The sequence below is a fragment of the Gracilinanus agilis genome, chromosome 1, assembly GCF_016433145.1.
Source record: "Gracilinanus agilis isolate LMUSP501 chromosome 1, AgileGrace, whole genome shotgun sequence".
Taxonomy (NCBI): Eukaryota; Metazoa; Chordata; class Mammalia; order Didelphimorphia; family Didelphidae; genus Gracilinanus; species Gracilinanus agilis.
The window spans coordinates 463964340-463986507 of NC_058130.1; the positions used below are offsets into that span (position 1 = coordinate 463964340).

A 22168-nucleotide genomic window follows, 5' to 3' on the forward strand; every position below is an offset into this window, starting at 1 on the left:
TATCTATATCTATATCTATATCTATATCTATCTATGTGTGTATATATATATAAATATATATATATATAAATTTGTTTTGAAAATAGGCCATTATAATACTTCAAAAAAGAAATGAGAATATTATTAAGTTTACTTTTCAAAAATCTAAATATGAAATTTATGGAAAAATGAAAGCAAGGTTTAAAAAGTTTTCAGAACAGTGCAGTTATTGATCAATAAACTTAAACACACTGGATAGCAAATTGAAAGGAATTATGAAAATATATGAGCAAATATAATACAAGTTGAGAAGGCAGGGAAAGATTGCTATCTATATTAATGAGTAGAGAATGCATATGGATAATAAGAAAGATCAATCAAAATGTTAACATCTATAAAGTATATGCCTTTTAAAAAGCATGAGGAAACTACCTTGTATTACAAGTCAACATTCTAGCTTTGAAAACCCTTAAGTGACAAATATAGGGAAAATGACTCTGTTCCAAACAGTTCAAAGATTTTGAGATTTTTAATCACAGAAAATACATCTCATTTACTTGGTAATTTACACATTGATAGTCATTAATATTTAATTGTGGCTAAGGTTAGTTCTAGCAGGTTAATTACAGTATGTTTCCTTTTCTATTTTGAGTTTTGTGATAAGTACGTAATTTCAGGTACAACTGTTTCTTCCAATTGGCTGGGGTTATTAGGCATATTTATACTAAGAATAATAATAGACTCATCAGCCTTTCCATTCCTATAATTTAGAGTTGTATAGTTTCCCAATGTTTTGCTTACTCATTTTGTTTGGTTTCTAAAGAACTATAGTGGAAGGATATAATGGATCATGACTGACAAATTTAAGAAAAAATCATAATATAGTACTTAATTTTTATCAATAGAATGTCAGTAATAGAATGAAGTTTTAATTTTTTTGTGACAAGGTGAACATTTCTGAAATACTTACTTTATTAAATTCTTGATGGCATCTGGATCATAAGCTATGATTTGTCCAATAATGCTACCCTCTTTTACATCTTCATCTACTTCTATCAAATAAAAAGGTTTACTGAAAACAGGGGGCTCATCAACATCTTCCACAGAAATTTTTACCATTGCTGTATCCTTGAATGGCCCCAGGTGTTGGAATCGTGGATCAGGGTGTGTATTACTTGCTTCGATTCTAAGAGTATATAACATTTTCTTCTCAAAATCCAATTTCTACAGATAAAATTGACAAGAGTTTTCACATTTAACAACAGTATATTCACTTCAGTCCATGAAAAGTTGAAACTGTAAGTCATCAGTCTCAATGCTAACTTGACCTATGGCTAAATAGCTTCCCAAAGTAGTGTTCACATAAATGACAAAGGAAATACATAATTACATTTAAAAAAGGCAAGCTCATTATAAAACAGGTAATTCATAAATGTTTGTGGAATTGGATTGAGTAAGGCAATGAATGGAAAAGGCAGCTCCTATTTTACTTCAGATATTCTTCATCTTTTGTAAGTTTATTGAAATTGCCTCATAATTGGTCTTAGAGCTTTGAGTTTCTTTCCTGTTCAACACTTCTTCCAAATATCTGCAAATTGATATCATAAAATTCATATTTAATCATGTTAACTCCTCTGGCAATTCAAGAATTTAAATGGTTCACTATTGCCTCTAAGATAAAAAAAAAACCCTTTCAGTCTGACATTTAAAGACCATCATATTCTGTTTTCCCACCTATTTTTCCAGTTAATTTTATTTTAATTCTTTTCACACTCTTCTTTCCAGCCAAATAGCCTCACTAGCCCATCTCCATAAATCATATTCCATCTCCTGCCTCAAAACATTTTTACAAATCAAGAATGAGCTTTGATATACCATATCTGCCTCTTAGAATCTTGTTTCCTCCAATGTTCAACTCAGTTGACACTTAATAAATAGCCCTCTCCTCTCCTCTCCTCTCTTCTTCCCTTCTCTTCTTTTTTCTATTCCCATGCCTTGCCTTTCTTTCTCTTTTCTCCGCCATCCTCCTCTCACTCTTGGGCAATGCTTTGCCTGGTTTCATGCATGCGAGGCAGGACAACAACTGTAACTTAACAAATTTACTTTCTTAATAAGGTCATCAAATCAGGGGAAAAATCTCTCTCTCCTTTTCTTTCTCTCTTAATTGTACACTTCTCTAATAGAATGTTTTCTATTATGAAGAGGTAACTATTTAGTATTTTTTTTATCTGCAAGTCCTAACACATAAATGCTTAATAAATATTTGCTTGAAGTGTTAGTTTTTAGATGCAAATGAAATTTTCTTTATATTGAGTAGTCTGTGTTATCTTCAATATTGCATTCTGATGAATATGCATATCAAAATACTTAGTACTCTATATGTACTGTAAACAGTATATGCATTGTATATTACATTTGTGATGATATAGATTTAGAAGGAAGAATCAAAAGTAAAATAAAGTGTGCCTTATATGAGCCATTTGTCCAAGTCCTCATTTAACTACTTAGGATATTTAAAATATTCTACATCTGAGTCCTCAGTATATAAAAATGACACATCTTTATTAGTCTTTGGGAGAAATGTTGAATTGATATTATATGTTAAAAACTTAAGGTAATCTAATCATATGTATGCATATAACTTAGCTTCATATTTGTCAATTTCATCATATTTAGAGAAAATTATACAGTCCTGAAATCATCATAATAATTACCACACTTGAAGGAAAATTGATTGCTAATATTATAACATTAGGCTGATGTCTTAAGAAATAATATTACATAAACATATTATATAAAACCCTTCAAGAGTAGCTCTTCACATCTTCAGGCTCCCCAATGCCTTATCTACACCCCAAGAGACTTTTAATGAAGCCAAATAAAATTAACTTCAAAGAAGATAACACTTATTTCCTGATTTTAATTTTTACTGCACATATCTATAAACATTATTTCTTCTTATAGTTGAATTGTGACATGTGGTTTATCTATGACAAAAGGTGGTCTTATGAGTAATGAACTATCAAAAAAATTTAATTCATAGGAGGTGAATATTCTCCAAAGAAGGCAGAAAATAAATTCAAACAGCTTCATGGAACTAAAAAACATCATAAAGGTAACATATTATCTATTAATTTAGAAAAAAATGGAGAAAAGAAACCTTTTTGACAGTTATGATCCCTTCCTGTGTATCCTTGTCAGTGATGATGTCAAACATATCTGAGCCATCTCCTTCCACAAGGCTATACTCCATCTCTGCATTCTCCCCCACATCAGGATCATTGGCCTTTATTCTTCCCAGTGGAGTTCCAAGTGACACAGACTCGGAAGAACTGAACTGATAAGTACCTGCAAATTAAATGAGTGCCATTTTGACATTGTAACTTTAGAAAATGAGTAATATTAATTTACCCTTCCTTTTCTCATTTGAATAAAGTGGCTTAAAATTGCAAAGGAATTCAGATAATTTTTATCATACAGACAACTCTGGTCTTTGCATCATAAAATTATTAAAGTTAAGATTTGGAAGAAACATTAGGGATTATCTAGTACAAACACCTCATTTTGCCAAAGAAGAGACTGAGGCTCAAAGAGATGATGTAATTTTACCAAAATCTCATGCTTAATTAAAGAAAGAGTAAGAATTAAAATCTACATCTTATGAATACCAAAGGAAACCAAAAAAAATTTTGTATTTTCTTTGTACAGAAAGTACCTTAAAACGTTATATATTTTATTTTGAAAAAAATATATATATATACATATATTGCTAGCTGATTTTCTACTGTGTTCTAAATTTCTAAATAGTCACTAATCTAAACCTCTATTTACTTTTAAAATTGTTTTTGTCATTTCAATTTTATTGTGCATTAATATTTTTTTTTACATTTTTAAACCCTTAACTTCTGTGTATTGGCTCCTAGGTGGAAGAGTGGTAAGGGTGGGCAATGGGGGTCAAGTGACTTGCCCAGGGTCACACAGCTGGGAAGTGTCTGAGGCCGAATTTGAACCCAGGACCTCCCGTCTCTAGGTCTGACTCTCAATGCATTGAGCTACCCAGCTGCCCCCGGCATTAATATTTCTATGAAGAAGGATCATAGAAAACTGAAAGTATCAGGACTTTTAACTTCATCAAATTTCTCTTTTTATAAGCTCCTAATCAATAGTTGGTGTCCCTTCTCTTCAAAAAGAAGAATGAAATGTAGCTTATTAGACCTAGGAGGAGGCAAAATTAGTTAATTAAAAAAATGTGGAGTATGGATTTCTCTTTACAAATCAAGTTTTATTGCTCTCATTTAAATGGATACTGAAATAGTCATTGCAATTTGGAAGAATAAGTCTTGTCTGAACCACTAATACTCAATTTTAAGTTATAACCCAAGGTTTGAGCTAATTTTTATAAAGCTCTCCTCATTGGAGAATGATTACTCTGTGCTCATTGCATACATGAGAAATGTGGGTAAAAGCTCGAAATAGTAGCTATCCAAGATCTTCTGACTTCCAGTTTCAAAAGAGTAAATGTTTCCAGATTCTTTTTAGGGTAAAGGTCACTGAAGGGAAAAGACTCAGGGACAAACCAATAAATAGAGGTATTCCAACCTCAATCACATCTCTCTTCACAGTTAGCATGCTAAAACTTAAGGTGATTTTCCCTTTTATGAGATTATGGACTCTACCTCTCTCATGGTTGATCTATTTCACTCTCAGAGGATTCCTTGTCTTTATGGGTGAATAGGTATAACTACTTTTATTCCTGTTTGCTATTGGCTTGAATTAATAGGTTTATTTGCCATTCAGTATGTGTGATGGTCTTTGTATAATTGGAATTTGGTGGGAAAGAAGTTGTCTTTAGTTTAAGATCCCTCAGTCTTAAGTAATTTGTCAATAAAAAATAAGAGATAAAGTGAATCACTTTTGAGGTACTGCATGCTCTCTATTTATGATACTTCAATATCTAATTCCCTACCTTTTGAAAATGGGTTCTCCATGCCTGGGAATCTCTGTCTTCACTTTGAATCATGGAATCCCTTGGTTCATTAAAGACTCATGTCAAATGTTCACTTCTTCATGAGCTTTCTTGTCTCCCCCACACCTCCACCGATTGAGTACCACATAAAAGTATATTTAATTTGCTGAGTATATTTTGCATACACGTATCTCTGTGTATAATTCCCTTCCATTAAAATGTAAGCTGTGGGATAGGAAATTTTTACTTTTTGTGTTTATATCCCCTGTCCCCAGGAGAAGGCACTTAGTGTTTTTAGGCTGAATTGAATTGTATCATATTTACATCACCAAAGTGAGGGAGGGGGTAAGGCATGTTTTTGATATGTGAGATGCAATGGACTTTCAGTCAAAAAGTCCTTGTTTTAAGTGTCAAATAATATGTGATTATAAAAAATCATAAAAGGTCTCAGTCTCAGTTTACTAATATATAAATATATAAAGCAGGATTATTTGTAGGTTCTATGTAGTGAGGCTATTATGAGGTTCCAAGGAGTCAACATATATGTAAAGTAGTTTGTGTTGGGTATACCCAGATTTTATGTGCAGGAATTCTCCATGCCCTACCACATGGGTAGAAATATTCTCTTGGACTCTTTTGATTGACCCTGTAGTTGGAAAGCCTACATCTTTAAAACTGGTGATATTGAGTTACTTTTATTCCTATTGTGTGTTGAAATTGAAGGGATGGAGGTAGGATGGTAGGATGGATTGGAAGAAAGGAGAGAGGAAGGTAGTGGAAGAGAAGGGAAAGTAGTGGTACCCAGTCCGGGTGGGGGAAATTGACTAGAGCCCTCAAATGAATTATCAGAGAGCAACTTTAGGGTCTGAATAGCTAGCTTTTATTTTAATTAGAAAGGAAAAGGTCTAGGGAAAACTAGGAGGTAGGAAGAAAGGAAAAAAGGCTCCAAGAGAGAGATCAGGGTCTCAGGGTAGAAAGCACGCTTCCAGGGTGGAGAGAGCTAACCCTACTGGGTAGAGAGTGAGCAGAGCTCATGGTTGAGAGAGCCCAGCCAGCCTCCAAGGTAGAGTGAGAGAAAAAGCCCAAATTTTCCCTTTTATACTTTCTCTGACACCTCCCCCAAAGAAAGGGGGAGGTGTCAAGGGAAGTTGTAGTAGAGAGAGTCCTGGAAGACATAGGCTTACAATAATTTCAAATGACACATTCCCCACTGTGATCCTTTGGGAGACCAATCTCCCCAATGGATCATAGCAAACAAATAAATTTACAATTACAATAAATAAAGGGTAAATACATCAGTACAAGGGGAGAAAAGTAACGATTTTTACAATATAAAGAAACCAAATAGTGCTTCTTTTTAAAAATATTCAGGGGGCAATCCCCATATTCACAACAAAATAGATAAATATATAAAACAAATTCATTTAAACAAAACAGGTGAATTTAACACTATGTACTCTTCCATCTGTACCACAGTTGCTATGAACTGACTAGATAAGGACAGTAAGACTCCCCTAACCTCCACTTCATCTTACTCCTTGGTTCTTAGGTTTTCTTGCCCTGGGATTCTTGGTCCTATTTTATTTAATTTGTCCTTCTGAGTTTTAGGTACCACAGAATCAGAATTAAATTAGAATTTGAATCATGGGACTCATAGAACCTGGATTCTAGTTGTGTATCCACAATTTCCTAGCTCTTCACGAAAGTTCTGAGAAACCAAGGTGCCTGGGATTTAAGCCTAAAGGGATTTTTGGACTGGGAAAATCTATGCTCCATAGGAAAAGACCCAAGATTTAACCTAATAATATTCCTTTTCCCAAAGATTAAACTGGTACAAAATTGGAAGTGAATTAGGAACCATATGTTAAATAGAATGTTTGTATTTTGTGATCATATTTTTTGAAGTAAGTATACCTTCATAAAAGGTAATCTGTTAGTGGCCAAATGTACCAGGGTTCAGAACACCCCAAACTGTGGAAGATCAGCATCAGTGGAGAGCAAAACCAGTGGCAGAGAGCTTATTCCTCTTAATTCCTCATAAGATAACCAGAGCCCACAGTTGGGAATAAATAATATTCCTAACCCTTTCGGAACTGAGGACTAGGATAGACAATGTTACACATATAAAACCCTTTGCAAACCTTAAAAATTGTATAAAATTTTCAGCTATGTATTATTGTTAAGTACAATCTGATACATATCTGGAACAAAATGAGCATTATCTTTTCTGACATTTTCTGTGAGGCAGAGATCCTTTGGGGAGTTTGTGTGCCAAAATTACAAATTGATAGTAAAGGAGAAAAAAAGATCAAAAGATGAATTCCCAAGATTATAAATCACAAAATTGAATTTGTTTTTTATTAAAAAAAACTTGTCCTGTGCTTTTAGAACACTGTTTAAACCAACTAAGGAATTGGACTGAAGATGGCAATGCATATTAGATCACATGGCTAGGAACAGAACAAGTCTCAGAAACCATCTAGTCAAACAGTTTTATTGTGCACATTAAAATAAAAACCTAAAGGGATTAAGCAAAATTCCCAAGTTGAACATAGGATTTAAATTTTAGAATCATAAAGAATAAAACACAAATCCTATATTCCAGAAACAGAATTTTTTTCCTTTCTGTGCCACACATTCTGTCTACTCTAAATTAGAATTCCTTTAACATCAAATTGGGGCAGAATTATCATGAGCAGAGGGGAGATTGGAGCCTATGTATAGTAATATATATGAAACAATTCGAGTTTTTCAGAAGGAATAATAATCATTTCTAATCACATTATCTTGCCATTCAAGTGTATATAGTAATCAAATCTAATAAAAAAGAGAATCAAGGTATTTATTTGATGTAATAAAATAAGCAATTGTATGCAACTGATTATAAAGAATTTCATTCAAAATTCAATAAATACTGTTTATTAGTAAAAGTTTATTAATAAATGTCAAATATGCAGAGGTTTTATGTACCAATAATGGAAGCAAATGATTATCTTTTGTAAAAAATTATATGACATTTATCAAATATATTCTAAATGTAAATTATAGTCCACATGAATATATTTAACTGAAGGATTAGGAATTGTCTGTTAAATATGAATACTTGGAAATTAAAGTACAATTTAAACTGCATAATCAAATTTGGTCAATTTGATTGGATTTCATTCAATTCTCTATTTTTCTTTGATGGTATATGTGAGATTACATTTTGTTAGAACTTAAAGGGACATCTAGGTGGCTCAGTGGATGGAGAGTCATGGCCTGGAGAAGGGAGATCATGGTTTCAAATCTTGCCTAAGACACTTCCTGGCTATGTGACCCTGGACAATTCACCTAACCCCAACTGCCTAGCACTTACTACTCTTCTGTCTTAGAATCAATACTTCTAAGATTCTAAGACAGAGGGTAAAGGTTTAAAAAAATAACTTAGATGTTTAAAATTTGTCAATGATAAATACATATCATGTCTATTTATACATGTTGGATCTCTTTGGAAAAATACGTTGAATAAAAGGAATATCAATTTTATTTTACATTATGCCAAATGATCAATTTTATTTAATATTTCACTTTCCAGCAGAGGTTTTGGTAGCACATTGGCATGTACTGATATTAAAGTGAATTCAAAGATGTGGTAATTAGGATCATGTTTTAAAATAAATTTTCCAATCATGTCAAAAATATTAAACTTTACTTTGATTGTGAGCTAACTTTTATATAGTATTTTATTATTATGTAAAGAGCATATTAAAATACACAATTTTTCCTCTGCCCACAATACTTTTTATTGTAAGTTATTCAAGTTTTACTATCCCAGGTGTAGAGAAAAAAAGGCTCAGCAAAAGAAAATACCTTGCATAAGGCCAGCTTATAAATGGCAGAACAATTACTCATCATAGGGCTGCCTGATTATAAAATCATTCCACACACACATACCAAAAGAATGAGGGGTACAAAGAAAGTACAACAGTGGAATATACTAGGGGTAAATGACCTTAGCAAGCTAGTGTTTGATAAACCGAAAGATCACAATTTTGGGGGCAGAAACTCACTGTTTGACAAAAACTACTGGGAAAATTGGAAAACAATATTGGAGAGATTAAGCTTAGATCAAGATCTCACACCTTTACACCAAGATAAATTAAAAATGGGTAAATGAAAAATATAAAGATTGAAATCATAAATAAAAAAAATGAAGGTGAACATAGAAGAGTATACCTGTCATCTATAGGAAAGGAAGGAATTTAAGACCAAGCAAGAGATAGAGAACCTTACAAAATGTAAAATGAATGATTTTGATTATATCAAATTAAAAAGGTTTTGTACAAATGAAACCAATGCAACAAAAATTAGAAGGAAAACAACAACCTGAGGGAAAAATTTATAATAAAACTCTATGACAAAGGTTTAATTTACCAAATATATAAGGAACTAAGTCAAATCTACAAAATAAAAAAAAAAATCAAGCCATTTCCCAATCGACAAGTGGTCAAGAGATAGGAAGAGGCAGTTTTCACATGAAAAAAATCAAAACTATAAATAAGCACATAAAAAAGTGTTCTAAATCCCTCCTGAGTGGTGCAAATGAAAACAACTCTGAGGTACCACCTCAAACCTAGCATATTTTCCAATATGGCAGCAAAGGACAATGAGAAATGTTGGAGGAGATGTGGCAAATTGAGACACTAATACCCTGCTGGTGTAGTTGTGAATTAATCCAACTGTTTTGGAGGGCAATTTGGAATTATGTGCAAAGGGATTTAAAAGAATGCCTGCCCTTTGATCCAGCCTTACCACTACTGGGTTTTCATACCAAAGAGATAATAAGGAAAAATGCTTGTACAAAAATATTCATAGCTGCTCTCTTTGTGGTGGCAAAAAAAATTGGAAAATTAGGGGATGTCCATTGATTGGGGAATTGCTGAACAAATTGTCGTATCTATTGGTGATGGAATACTATCATGCTCAAAGGAATGATGAACTGGAGGATTTCTATGTGAACTGAAAAAACCTCCAGGAACTGATGCTGAGTGAAAGGAGCAGAATCAGGAGAACATTGTACACAGAAACTGATGCATTGCGGCACAATCAAATATAACAGACTTTTCTACTATAAGAAATGCAATGATCCAGGACAATTCAGAGGAAATTAGGAGAATGCTATCCATATCCAAAAAAAGAACCTCAGGAATAGAAACACAGAAGAAAAATAGCTGCTTGATCATATGGTTCTATGGGGATATGATTGGGGTTTTGGCCTTAAAAGATCACTCTATTGCAAATATGAATAATATAGAAATATATTTTGAATAATGATACATGTATCACCCAGGGGAATTGCTTGTCAGCTCCATGAAGGGGGAGAGGGGAAGGAAGGAGGGAGTGAAAAATCATCAATCATTTAGCCATGGGGGGGAAATATATATTAAATATATATTTAAAAAATCATATATATATATATATGGTTTTTTTAAGTACAACAGAAGAGAGAGTTGGAGAGTAGAATGTCGCACCAAGTGTTTCATGGGATTCTATATTACATACATTCTTTCCAGGGAAACTTCCAATTATAATTCATGAATTAATATTACCTCTATAAATTTCAACAGTATAAGTTCTACCATAAAAGTGATATTATGCTGTATTAATTTCATAACTCAGTCTGTATCCATATGGTTTGAGTTAAGCTCAGAAATCTAGCTTGAGGTGTGTCCATCTGGCTTAAGTTGAGCTCAGGAATCCTTCTGAGCTTGCTCAAAGTTAACTGATCTCCAAAAGATACATTGTCTGAACTTACAAAGCTCTTATATCCCTAACAATCCATTCTAGACACCAAGGAATCTACTAACTTAGATCTTATAAGAAGGCTTGCAAGTTGTTGATGGGCTCCATAAAATAATTAACATTCTTTATTTGTTGAAGAGCTATGATCAATAGTCCCACATGTATTGGCCCTCTTTATTTAATAAAAAAAAATAGATGTCCCTGTCCCCATAACACTGTCTACCCTGTAACCAATTATAATGTCTTCTCTGTCTACCCAACTCTGTACTTCCCCAAACTATACGGAGGTTGGTGATCCCTATTTATGTCCTTGGTCAATGAAAGAGACTACTAACGCATTTATTGATTACTGCTAACCTAATTGATAAACTGATCATGCTCAGAACATTGTCTCTTGGTTTGCCTTAATTTCCAAATGTAACAATAAGGTTCACTTATAAGAATGCTTCCAAATTTCTCAAAATATGTTCTTTAATTTTATCCACAAAAACCCTTTGTGGCATCTTGTACAAGCAGTATAATTCCCATTTTATAGATGAAGAAATAGAGAATTAGAACAGTTACTGACTTCTATAATCACAAAGCTCAGTGCTTGTACGTGAACTAAAAGTTAAGACATGTTTTCTAAATTCAGTACTTGTTCCAGTGCAACTTCATACCTGAAATATATAATCCTTTAATGGGAAGTTTAGGCTAAGTCTGAGAATATCTTGATGAAACACTGAAAGTTTGTCTCAATTGTCTATTCTTAAGGATTCATTTTAAAGAATTTTCATGATCAGATGACACTTGCAATTACCAAGCTAGACAACTCTAAGACTCAAATTTTTCTTCTTCAAAGATACTTCTTTCTCCTCCTTTTCATCAGGCCCTATATATTTTTGAGCATATCTCTTGTCATGAAGCTATGTCAATAGCCTATTTTCTAAAATTAAAGCTTCTTCCTCAGTATATGAGAATTTTAAATACAATTACATGATATAAATACACATTATAATTTCATTTTAACCCATTTTCTGATTGTAATCTCAAAATATAGGCAAAATGATAGAGAATTAAACTTAATAAAGACTATTATTATAGAAACAAGTGAAGATTTAGACTGCATACAACAGGATCATATGAGCCATGTGTGTGGCAGTGTGGCAGTGTGTATATAAAATATTGTGATATTTTTGTGAATTTCCTCTTTCAACAAAGTAGGCAATCCCTTGTTTCAAAGGCTGAAATGGTAGATTTTTAATTATCAATAAATCTATCTAAGCTCTAAAGACTTAAACTTTTTGCCCAATGATGAAGTGTATATCTGTTATCAAAGATCAAGCTTAGTTAATATTGAGAAGTATTTTAAGAAGATTGTATATCTAATCACACTGAGGGGAAATATTTTTATTATTGTTAATTATTGTGGTTTTTACATCCAGAATAATGTCAGTCAAGCCATGGAGCATAGATATTTCAACCTGAGGCAATTCTATGCTGATGGAATCAGATCTTTTGTGTAATTGAATAAAGCTTATTTTCTTTGTACTCCTTTTTTGTTTGTTTTGTTTTGTTTTGTTTTTAAAACCTTAACTTCTGTGTATTGGCTCCTAGGTGGAAGAGTGGAAAGGGTGGGCAATGGGGGTCAAGTGACTTGCCCAGGGTCACACAGCTGGGAAGTATCTGAGGCTGGCTTTGAACCTAGGACCTCCTGTCTCTAGTCCTGACTCTCAATCCACTGAGCTACCCAGCTGCCCTCTATGTACTCTTTTTGAATATGTCAGTTCATGATGCACCATATAATTTAGATCCACTTGACAAAGACAAGGAAAATATATATAGGAGTGAATCTCTGATATATTCTGCTAATATTGTCTGGGCTTCTGAATAATTTAAAACAACAAATGCAGTACACAATTTTGGATTCATGTAATAATTCTTCCACAACAGAATTTTAATGTAAATATATAATTTTAGTTGATAAAGTGTTGGCCTCAAAGTCAAGGGTTTAAGTCACTCTGATAAATTCTACCTTGTGACATAATCTTAGAAAGTCACTTAACATTTCTTTGGATCTGTGGCCTAGGAAAGTAGAAAAGTAATGCAACATAGAACCATTATATACAAGAATTACTTATCTGTATCAATGTGAAAAATTTCTGTACTTGACATTCTCTACAACAGTGAAATCATAGCTCTGGACAAGCAAACCATAAGTATTAGAAATCATGTGAGGGAAAAAAAGAACCTTATATAGCTCATTTCACATAACACATATTAGAGGAAATTGCTTTGAGTCATCATAAATTTTGGATCATATCTGAACTGATGCTTTATAGTGAAATAATGTATTATGATTATTATTATAGTAGTATAACATTAATGTTAATTATATATTGTATTTATTAATTAATATTCATCATTATTATTACTCATCAAATGAGATGGATTTGCGTCCCTGTTATTAATGATGAGGATTAGGCTTTGAAATATGATTTAACTAAATTTAACTAGTCAACCTGTTAGTGATTCTGCCATGATTAGTCTATTATATTTGAGGAGCTGACCTCAAAGGTTGAAGTTGTGCCAGGTAAGAATTGGAATGACTCTCCTCATTAATTGTGACTTTACACTGATATAGTTCATAATACTGTCCAACTCCTCCAAATCTGATGACTTTACATTCACCAGTTTGGAATTTGGTAGCTCAGAATGGATTGACAGAGAAGAAAAGTTGGTAAAGTTAGAAGGTGAGGTAATGAGGAGGGAGAAAATACATACTATTGCTGGAAAGAAGGATAAAAAATTTAGCCCAAATAACTCGAGTACTTCATACTTTTAATGCCTTCTACTACACAACTCAAGCACTAGTAAACATCAATTCCTTTTTTTAATTAGTGAGGAAACTAAATGACATTGACTAGTAAGATTTGTTTTAGACTTGTTACTAATAGCATCCCTGACAAATTACTAAATTTCTCTTAAGCTTCGGTTTTCTCATTTGTAGATAATAAGAGCACATACCACTTCTGGTTGTTGTGAGATTCAAATAAGATAATGTGCATAGTGTTTTGCAAACCTAATTGTGTTATGAAAATATAAGCTATTGAAAAGATATGCATAATATCATGGAGTTTTTTTACCATTTACTTATATATTCAAAATAAACGTTCTCCTCTTTAAAAACTAAATGGGGAATCTACTTATGAAAATGATGATGCATCATGAAAATGATTTTAAAGAAACTTTTCAAATATATAAATTTAAATATTCCTTACTCTGGGGAAATCGTGGAGGATTGTTGTTGACATCAGTCAAAGTGATATTCACTGTGGTTGTCCCTGATAATCCACCCATCTGTCCGCCCATATCTTTGGCCTGGATGACCACTTGATACTGTTCTCTGTTTTCTCTGCTCATATCTGGTAATGCTGTTTTTATTATGCCTTTTGGAGAAAGGAGAAAAAAGTCATGCAATTTAAATACTAAAGTTTTAAAATAGATTTATGTAAGTTATACTGGACAGATGTTAATCACGGTAAAAAAAAATAAAATTTAGTTATACAGAAATAAACTTTTCAATCCATGGCCAATTTAATGTATTTTCCAGAATAGAGAACTTTCTAGTCTTGCCATTGTTCAGTGTATGGTCTTTGCTAAATCAATTTAATTATCCTTTTGATAACAAACATTAGCTTTTCAGTCAATGCAGATCTTTCAGCCAAATGTTCTTGTTTCATTTTAGAAATTGTCAGAAGCTTCGGGGTTTGTCTCTTTTTTAAATTGCCCCATGTTTTAATTATTTGAATGAAACTCTATTAAACTTTGGGTTTTATAATCTAAATTGAGATGCAAGTTATAGCACAATAGAATAGCATTTTAAAAGAAATGTACTTTTCTTTTTAAGAAAGAAGACACTACCCCCACTACTTTTTAGTGTGATGGAAGTACTTCAAATCATATAATCAGTGTTTTTTTTTAAACAGTATGAACTTTCCTTAAATTATTAAAAAAAGTAAGATACATAAAAAGGAATTAGTTCTACTTCTGTTTCTGAAATTATTACATTAGCCATAATGTCCAAATATTATTTCCTTACCAGATTCTGGGTCCACTGAAAAGTATGGCTGTCCTTGGAGTATGCTGTACACTATTTTGGCACTATTTCCATAGTTGGCATCATCTGCATCTGTTGCCAAAACTTGGATAACATATGTACCTAAAGAAAAATTATCCCACCATAGATATATACATGCATATTTGAATTAGACAAAATACAAAATTATGAAATAGAAAGTCTTGTTTTGGTAGTCTATGATGAATAAACATTAAATCAGGAAACCATGGGTTTAAGTCCAGTTTTTGACCAATACTACTATTCATTCTAGTGAAAAGCATAAGTGTTTGGTAAAATAGTAATGCTGAATAGTATACTTATAACCCTCCTGTTATTGCTTATTTGTATAAATTTAACCATCATTTGCTAATAGAACAAGACACAAAGGAACCCTGTCTTTGTTATGAATCAAATAAAGGCCTAGAAATAAAAGATATGATACATTTTATTTTTGCATGTTTCTATCATATTTATGTAACTAGGAAATACTTTATGTATATCTCTGTTACTCATCTTATGTAAAAAGAGCTAGGTATTAGAGTGGATAGAATAATGTACATGGAAAGAAGAAAACCTGAGTTCAAACAATAGCTTTCTTTCTATCATTCTTTCTTTCTTTCTCTCTTTCTCTTTCTTCCTTCCTTCCTTCCTTCCTTCCTTCCTTTCTTTCTTCCTTCCTTCCTTTCTTTCTTTTTTTTCTTTCTTTCTTTCTTGCTTTCTTGCTTTCTTTCTTTCCTGCCCCTAAGACTGACTTTCATGCATACAAAATAACTTAAAATGGGTCATTTTCTAAAGGCTCAGAAATAATATTTTGCCAATACAATTAATGTTCTCTTTAATGTCTTAAATGTAGCATTGTGAAAAGGAAGTTGGGAAGAAGCAACTTCATAGAATAAAAAACTGCAAACCCTTAAGCTAAGTTCAAAATTAAAGAATAAATCATTTAGCTTCTCAGCCCACACGAGAACAAAAACCAGTGCCCTAAAAACGGAGGAAAATCATTCCTATTTGAAAGAGACTAGTACTGATAGGAAATAAGAAGTATAGGAAATGTTTTACTATATTAGATGAATTCATTTATCTAAGATACAGTGAAAAGTATTACATGTTGGATATTACTGTGTCATAATACAGAAGACTTAGATACTTTTATTAAGCTCCTAAAATGAAAACAATACAACAAATATACCCCAAACCAAAATAAACCACATTCTAAAATAGCAGAGAAATAAGCAAGCTTTCTGAGATTTTGTGTCTTACATACACTGTAGGAAACACTGATTGTTTTTTAATGACCTGAATATTTTATAAAGATAATGAGCAAATATTTTAAATTGTTTTAGCTCAAATAATATCAGAATAATGCTTTATACCAAAGTTCTCATACTATATCTATCACTTTTTAGATATATAGATTTCTTACTATTGAAAACATTGTATGTGGGGAACTAAAACAAATTGAAAATTAAGTGGGCCAATCTCAAATCTGAAATGATTAATAATTTTCAGAAATGGTCTTCTCTCAGGTCAGTTCTAGGTCTGCTATGAAAAAAAATAGTTTTCCTTTTCACATTGAAAATATTAATTAAATTGGCTATGACTTCATATGCTAAATAAGGGGCTCTTTGTCAAAGATAATGTTGGAGAACAGGAATATGCTGGTAGACTATAGTCTCTCTCTTTTTTATTCTATGCATAGTTTATTCAAGTCAATTCAAGAAATAGTTTTTATTTGACTACTCTTTACCAAAATCTGTTGCTGGGTCCTCATGGAGACATAAATATGAACATGGCACTATTTTTGCCCTCAATGAACTTAGGCAAATCCATATATTAAACAATGTTATAATTTTGACTTATTGCATTTTGCTCAGAAGACAGAGAAGAAAATAATATGTGATTATTTATAAAAATTTATAGGAATTTATGAATCAGAAAGTAGGCTTACAAAAAACATCCAAGCTTCTGCATTAAGAATATTTTGCCCAGCTTTAAAAGAAAATGTGGGGAAGGTAGAAAAGCTAATTTGTAGTTTGTATTTATTACATCATTATCATATTGCAAAGTTAACAAAAAAGAAATAGATGGTATTAGCCAAGTTAAATTCATTAGCTTTTTAGTAGGTGACCAAAAAAGCCTTTGAAAATAAATTTAAAAATTAAAAAATACATAATTGTGAAAGACAATCTGTGATACAATTATTTTCAAAGATCACGCATACATGGGGGAAGCTGGATTGAGAGCCAGGGCCTAGAAACAGGAGTTCCTGAGTTCAAATATGGCCCCAGATATCTCATAACTGTGTGACCCATGGACAAGTCACTTAACCCCCATTGCCTAGCTCTTACCACTCTTCTGCCTTTGAACTAATACACAGTATTGATTCTAAGAAAGAAGGTAAGAGTATAAAAGAATATCACTTATACATGGCAAAATGAAAGGTATATGTAATTAATTGGAAATCCAAAATGAAATTTATTCTTATTATTTTTACTATAGTATTATAAGTGGTTATATTAGCTACAAGACATCACTGTGTGTTAAATAGTTTAATACTAGTACTAGTACTAGCACTTCAACTACTATTGCTATTATTATAGCTAGCAGAAAATAAAAGCCAGGATATATAGTGAGAAACTTTGTTTTAATATCATAGCTAAAGCCTGGCACTCTTAATTAAAGTATAGCATGCTTCCTCTAACACCAAACGACACTGTCTGAATTCCATATGCTAATACATTGACCCATGGAGTTTATTTTTCATCATATGTGCTCATGGAAGTGTAATAATTATGGTGGTGAAAACATTTAAATGATTATAATATTTTGTATAAAGTAATCTATTTGTAAGCAAATAACTTACCAGGTTAATGTTTATGTAAGGGGCTTATAAATCTTTTCACATAAATATGCTCAGGGACAGAAACATCTCAGAATTATAAAACCAGAGATTTAGGACAAAAGGAACCATCACCATAAGCTACTCTAACACTCTCTTTCTGTGCATAAACTGTGGCCTACAGAACATTTCATCAATATTTTTGATTCATTAATTGGTGAGCACAAGACTACTTAGGTAGTGAATGGCAGAAAGGCAATTTGAACCCCAACCAGTACTCTTTCCAACAGAATAAAAATGTTTACTATTTGACTTTAAGATAGTCATTTTAGCTCTCTGAGTCTCAGTCTTCTTATTTGTAAGGTAAAGAGTTTGACTAATAAAGATTACTAATATACCTTATGCTTCTGCCGTACAAAAGCAGGAGATATAAAGAACTTCTTAGTGAAAAACAGCATTCAACCAGCTTAAAGAAATAAAACACATTACTGTGACAATAGGATGCTTGGGAACTTAAAAAAAAAACATATACACCAAAAAGAGCTATTTTTCACTTCACATTACTTTCTAAAATTCACTACTAGTTACTTTCAGTTCATTGATTTCACATTGGATTATAAATATTTAGGGTAAAAAGTTTTTGGAGCACTACTTTGTTGCTCTCACTAATGCAAATGAAAGAATTCAAGTAGTGAACTTGACAAATGTATTCCTTATTACAAGATGATATATAGAATTTAACCCATTATTCAGCTATATATAATAGCCTGTGAAACCTCCCACATGCATAATCTTATATTGCTATTAAAATTTATCTTTATAAAAATGTGTGAGGGGAACAGGAAGGGAAAGAAGAAAAGTCAACCTTCCAATGTTTTTAATGAATCATTATTCCTAAAATCTTTTATGTTGGGAAGAAAGCCATAGTTCTCAACTTAAAAAGTTCTTATAATTAATCCAAAAAGAGAAAAAGTCAATTTATGGAAAGGAAAGGACATTTACCTTTTCTTTTGTTTTAGAAACTATTATATTAATCTAAAGAAAAAAAAAGTTTGATGGTAAAGTTCAGTTATCCCTATCATGATTCTTATAATTTATAGAGCATTTACTATGTGCCATGAACTGTGCTAAGTATTTGATAGTTGCTATCTTATTTCCATCTTACAACAACAGAGGGAAGTGGGAATTACTATTATTATCATCTCTATTTCCAGATGGAGAAATTGAGACAAAGAGAAATTAAGCCCCTTGCCAAGGGTCACATGATAATAAGTATCCAAGGCCACATTTTAACTCAAGACTTCCTGAGTCCAGGTCTTGCAATCTATCTATTTTACTAGCTAGGTTCATTTGGATTGTAAACTGAGTGAGAGAATACAAAGTCTTACAAACAAAATTCAAAGTCAAGACTAATCCAAATATGAGTCTACTGAGAGAATAATATGCTTCTATGAGTGATAGACAACAATTTCACTCTTGGATAAGATTAATAAAATTAGGCAATGAAAGAGGCCTTAAGTATTTGCAGGCAATTGTTACTATTCATTTTACAAATCAGCTTAATTACCTAGTGTCAGATAATAACTGAATGCCAGGATTTAAATTTAGGGCCTTGAACTATAGGTTCATACTTGACACTACATCTTTCTACCCTGGAACATTACAATCATATAATTATTATTATTATTAATTATTTTAAACTGAGTCTTTGAAATTGGCATATGGATGTCAGAATGAGGAGAATATCTTTGTCTAAGTAGAATGGTCTCTGTTCATATTATCTAAGAGAAAAGTCTACAGCACTGAGAAGTGCTTTAATTACAGATAATAATTCTGTGCATTTCTTTTAAAAGGATATGGATTTTTAGGTGGAAACACATTCATGTTGATGGTAATACAAGATTACTAGCAGAAGCCTTTTTGCTTCTGCAATTTCAAACTGTCTCAGAAAGGCAGTTGGAGGTCTTAGAATCTTCAGAAAGTCAGTTGGAGCCTGAGGCCATAAATAGGGCTGAAGTCCAACTGAAGGGGCTTTTGCCTTCTGGATCTTGCTTTGCCTGGGGGCTTCTGCTTTGGGGCTTGGGCTTGGCCTGTGCTAATTTTGTCTTGGGGAAATTTGGACCTATCTGATTTCTCTGGATCTCTCCATTATATTCCTGTTATTTTCCCTGAATTTCCCTTTGGGCCCTGGGAGGAAATGTGGCTTAGTGATTGGACATTGTGGGTTTAGATTCTGTAGGCAAGTTGGGTATCCTAAACAAGTTAACCCCAATTTAGTGATTTGATAAATATTTTACTTCAAAGACAGACAAACCTTCCTGACTGGGAGAGCTGGACTCTTTCAGTCTAAACCTCTCCTGTGATCCATCCCCCACCATCTAGTCTTTTCCCTAGAAGCAGTTAGAAAACCTAAAACCTCTTTCCCTCTGATTACTCCTGACTTTAATAAATCCCTTTTGTTACCTACTCAAAGCCTCTAGTGAATCATTGTATCGAAGATTAAGGCAAGAGCTGAAGAAGGAAGGAATTATTTTCTTTTATTTCTTAAGGGAACTGCAGGCATCCATCTTGGCAGGAAGTAGCTACCTGAGACTTCCTGCAGCCATCAGTTTCACTGGCATGGAGGAGCTCTTTTGTTTCCTCCCTCAAAGGACTTAGAAATTAACAAGAGAAGTCCTCCAGCCAGATATAAGACATTTCTGATTGGCCCAAATCCCCCTCTACCTTAGAGATACCTTCCCTTATTGAAGAACCTCGGTCTATTTCCTCAGTATCCTCTGTCTCTAGCTTCGGTGAATAAGTCTGTTTAAACTGCCCTCCTGTATACTCCCAGTCATTCCCCTACCTTCCTATATACCACCTCATCCTTCCCTACATTCAGCTATTTCCTTCATTTCCCTTCCAAATCACCTACATCACCTTTTATCCCTCCTCACTACCCAAATTGCCTGAGACCTGCATAGATTACCGACTTCTTGATAACACCTATAAAGGAATATCTGAACTACACAAACTTGTGTCTGAGGACAACACTTCCTTGAAAAGTTTGCCTACATTGCTCAACTAACTTACAATTCTATTAATATCTACATTGCCCAAATATTAATATAGCTATCTTCTTATAACTAGTGATGCATTTTAGGAAGCAATGTAAAGTGATACATAGCTTTCTTTTTTGTTCTATATGCTCTTTCTTTGCTTAGCTCCCTCTTTTCACCCAATCTCTCATCATATTTCACCATATCCCTACTACATTTACAAGGCATGAAAGGACCTTGATTGGAGCAAGGATCTCAGTGCTAAAAAGACTAATCTTCATAATATGTCTTTGGAAAATAAATATTCAGTCTCCATCCTAACCACCTGAAATACTGCATGCCCTTTGTGAATATTAAAACTTAAGAATATCCTGCGATTAGACATAGAAATTTAGGGCTATTATGAATTAAGGTTAATTATTATGTGTTTAAGTGATCTTATGGAACAACTTGGCCACAGTGCATAGAAACCTAGACATGGTGTAAAGTTTTTTGTTTAATATTTGTTATTACTACATAACAGTTAAATGAATCTATTCTAGACAAATGCTCAGTGCTGTAAGGAATTCTTCATAACTTTAAATTGCAAGGCAATTATTGTTCAGCTCTGGTCAAAGGAGTTTCCATTCCAAAACATAATGAAATCATAAGTTCAAATACCACACTATAATAATGATGTTGTTGAGATGAAGATGATAGTAAATGAGGATAAACACTCCTCTTGAATGGAAATAGAAGAAAGAACAAGCAATCAAAATGATACCTTAACTAAGAACATTGAAACAACCATGTAGTCTTGGAAAAAATTAGAGAGACTTGGAAGGGTCAGGAAGTTGTACCCAGGCTTAACAGGTCACAGAAGGTAAGTTTATATAACCTGTTCCTGAATTTAAGGGGAGGTAGTTCATATAAAAAGAAAGAAACCCATAGCACTTTATTGGAAATCTGCTTATTTTGTTTTTACCAAAGAGAAAAGCAATTTTTTTTCAGGAACAAGATTATAGAGAAGGAAATAGATAGTAAAACCATACTAGTGGGAGATCTAAATATTCCTCTGTCAGATCTAGATAAATCAAACCGAAAAATAAATAAGAAAGAGGTCAGAGAGGTGAATGAAGTCCTAGAAAAATTAGATCTAATTGATATGTGGAGAAAAATAAATAGGGACAAAAAGGAATACACCTTCTTCTCAGCTGCACATGGCACATTCACAAAGATTGACCATGTAATAGGGCATAGAATCATTGCAAACAAATGCAAAAGAGCAGAAATAATAAATGTAACCTTCTCAGATCATAATGCAATAAAAATAATAATTAGTGAGGGCACTTGGACAGGAAAATCAAAAACTAATTGGAAATTAAATAATATGATTCTTCAAAACCAATTGGTCAAAGAAGGAATCATAGAAACAATCAACAATTTCATTGAAGAAAATGACAATGATGAGACATCCTACCAAA

At 32.7% G+C, this 22168-nt stretch overlaps 1 protein-coding gene across 2 annotated transcripts in view; it reads right to left on the reverse strand.

The window, feature by feature from the left end:
* Positions 1-22168, reverse strand: part of CDH9 (cadherin 9) — a 146210-nt gene that overhangs the window by 41569 nt on the left and 82473 nt on the right. The window contains exons 3-6 of one of the 2 annotated variants that reach the window (XM_044657898.1): positions 14811-14930; positions 13990-14157; positions 3140-3327; positions 950-1203 (exon numbers count right to left, since the gene is read on the reverse strand). In XM_044657898.1, the coding sequence (XP_044513833.1) occupies positions 950-1203; positions 3140-3327; positions 13990-14157; positions 14811-14930 (730 nt within the window). The remainder of the gene's footprint in view (positions 1-949; positions 1204-3139; positions 3328-13989; positions 14158-14810; positions 14931-22168) is intronic. The other variant, XM_044657899.1, reaches the window with a different exon arrangement.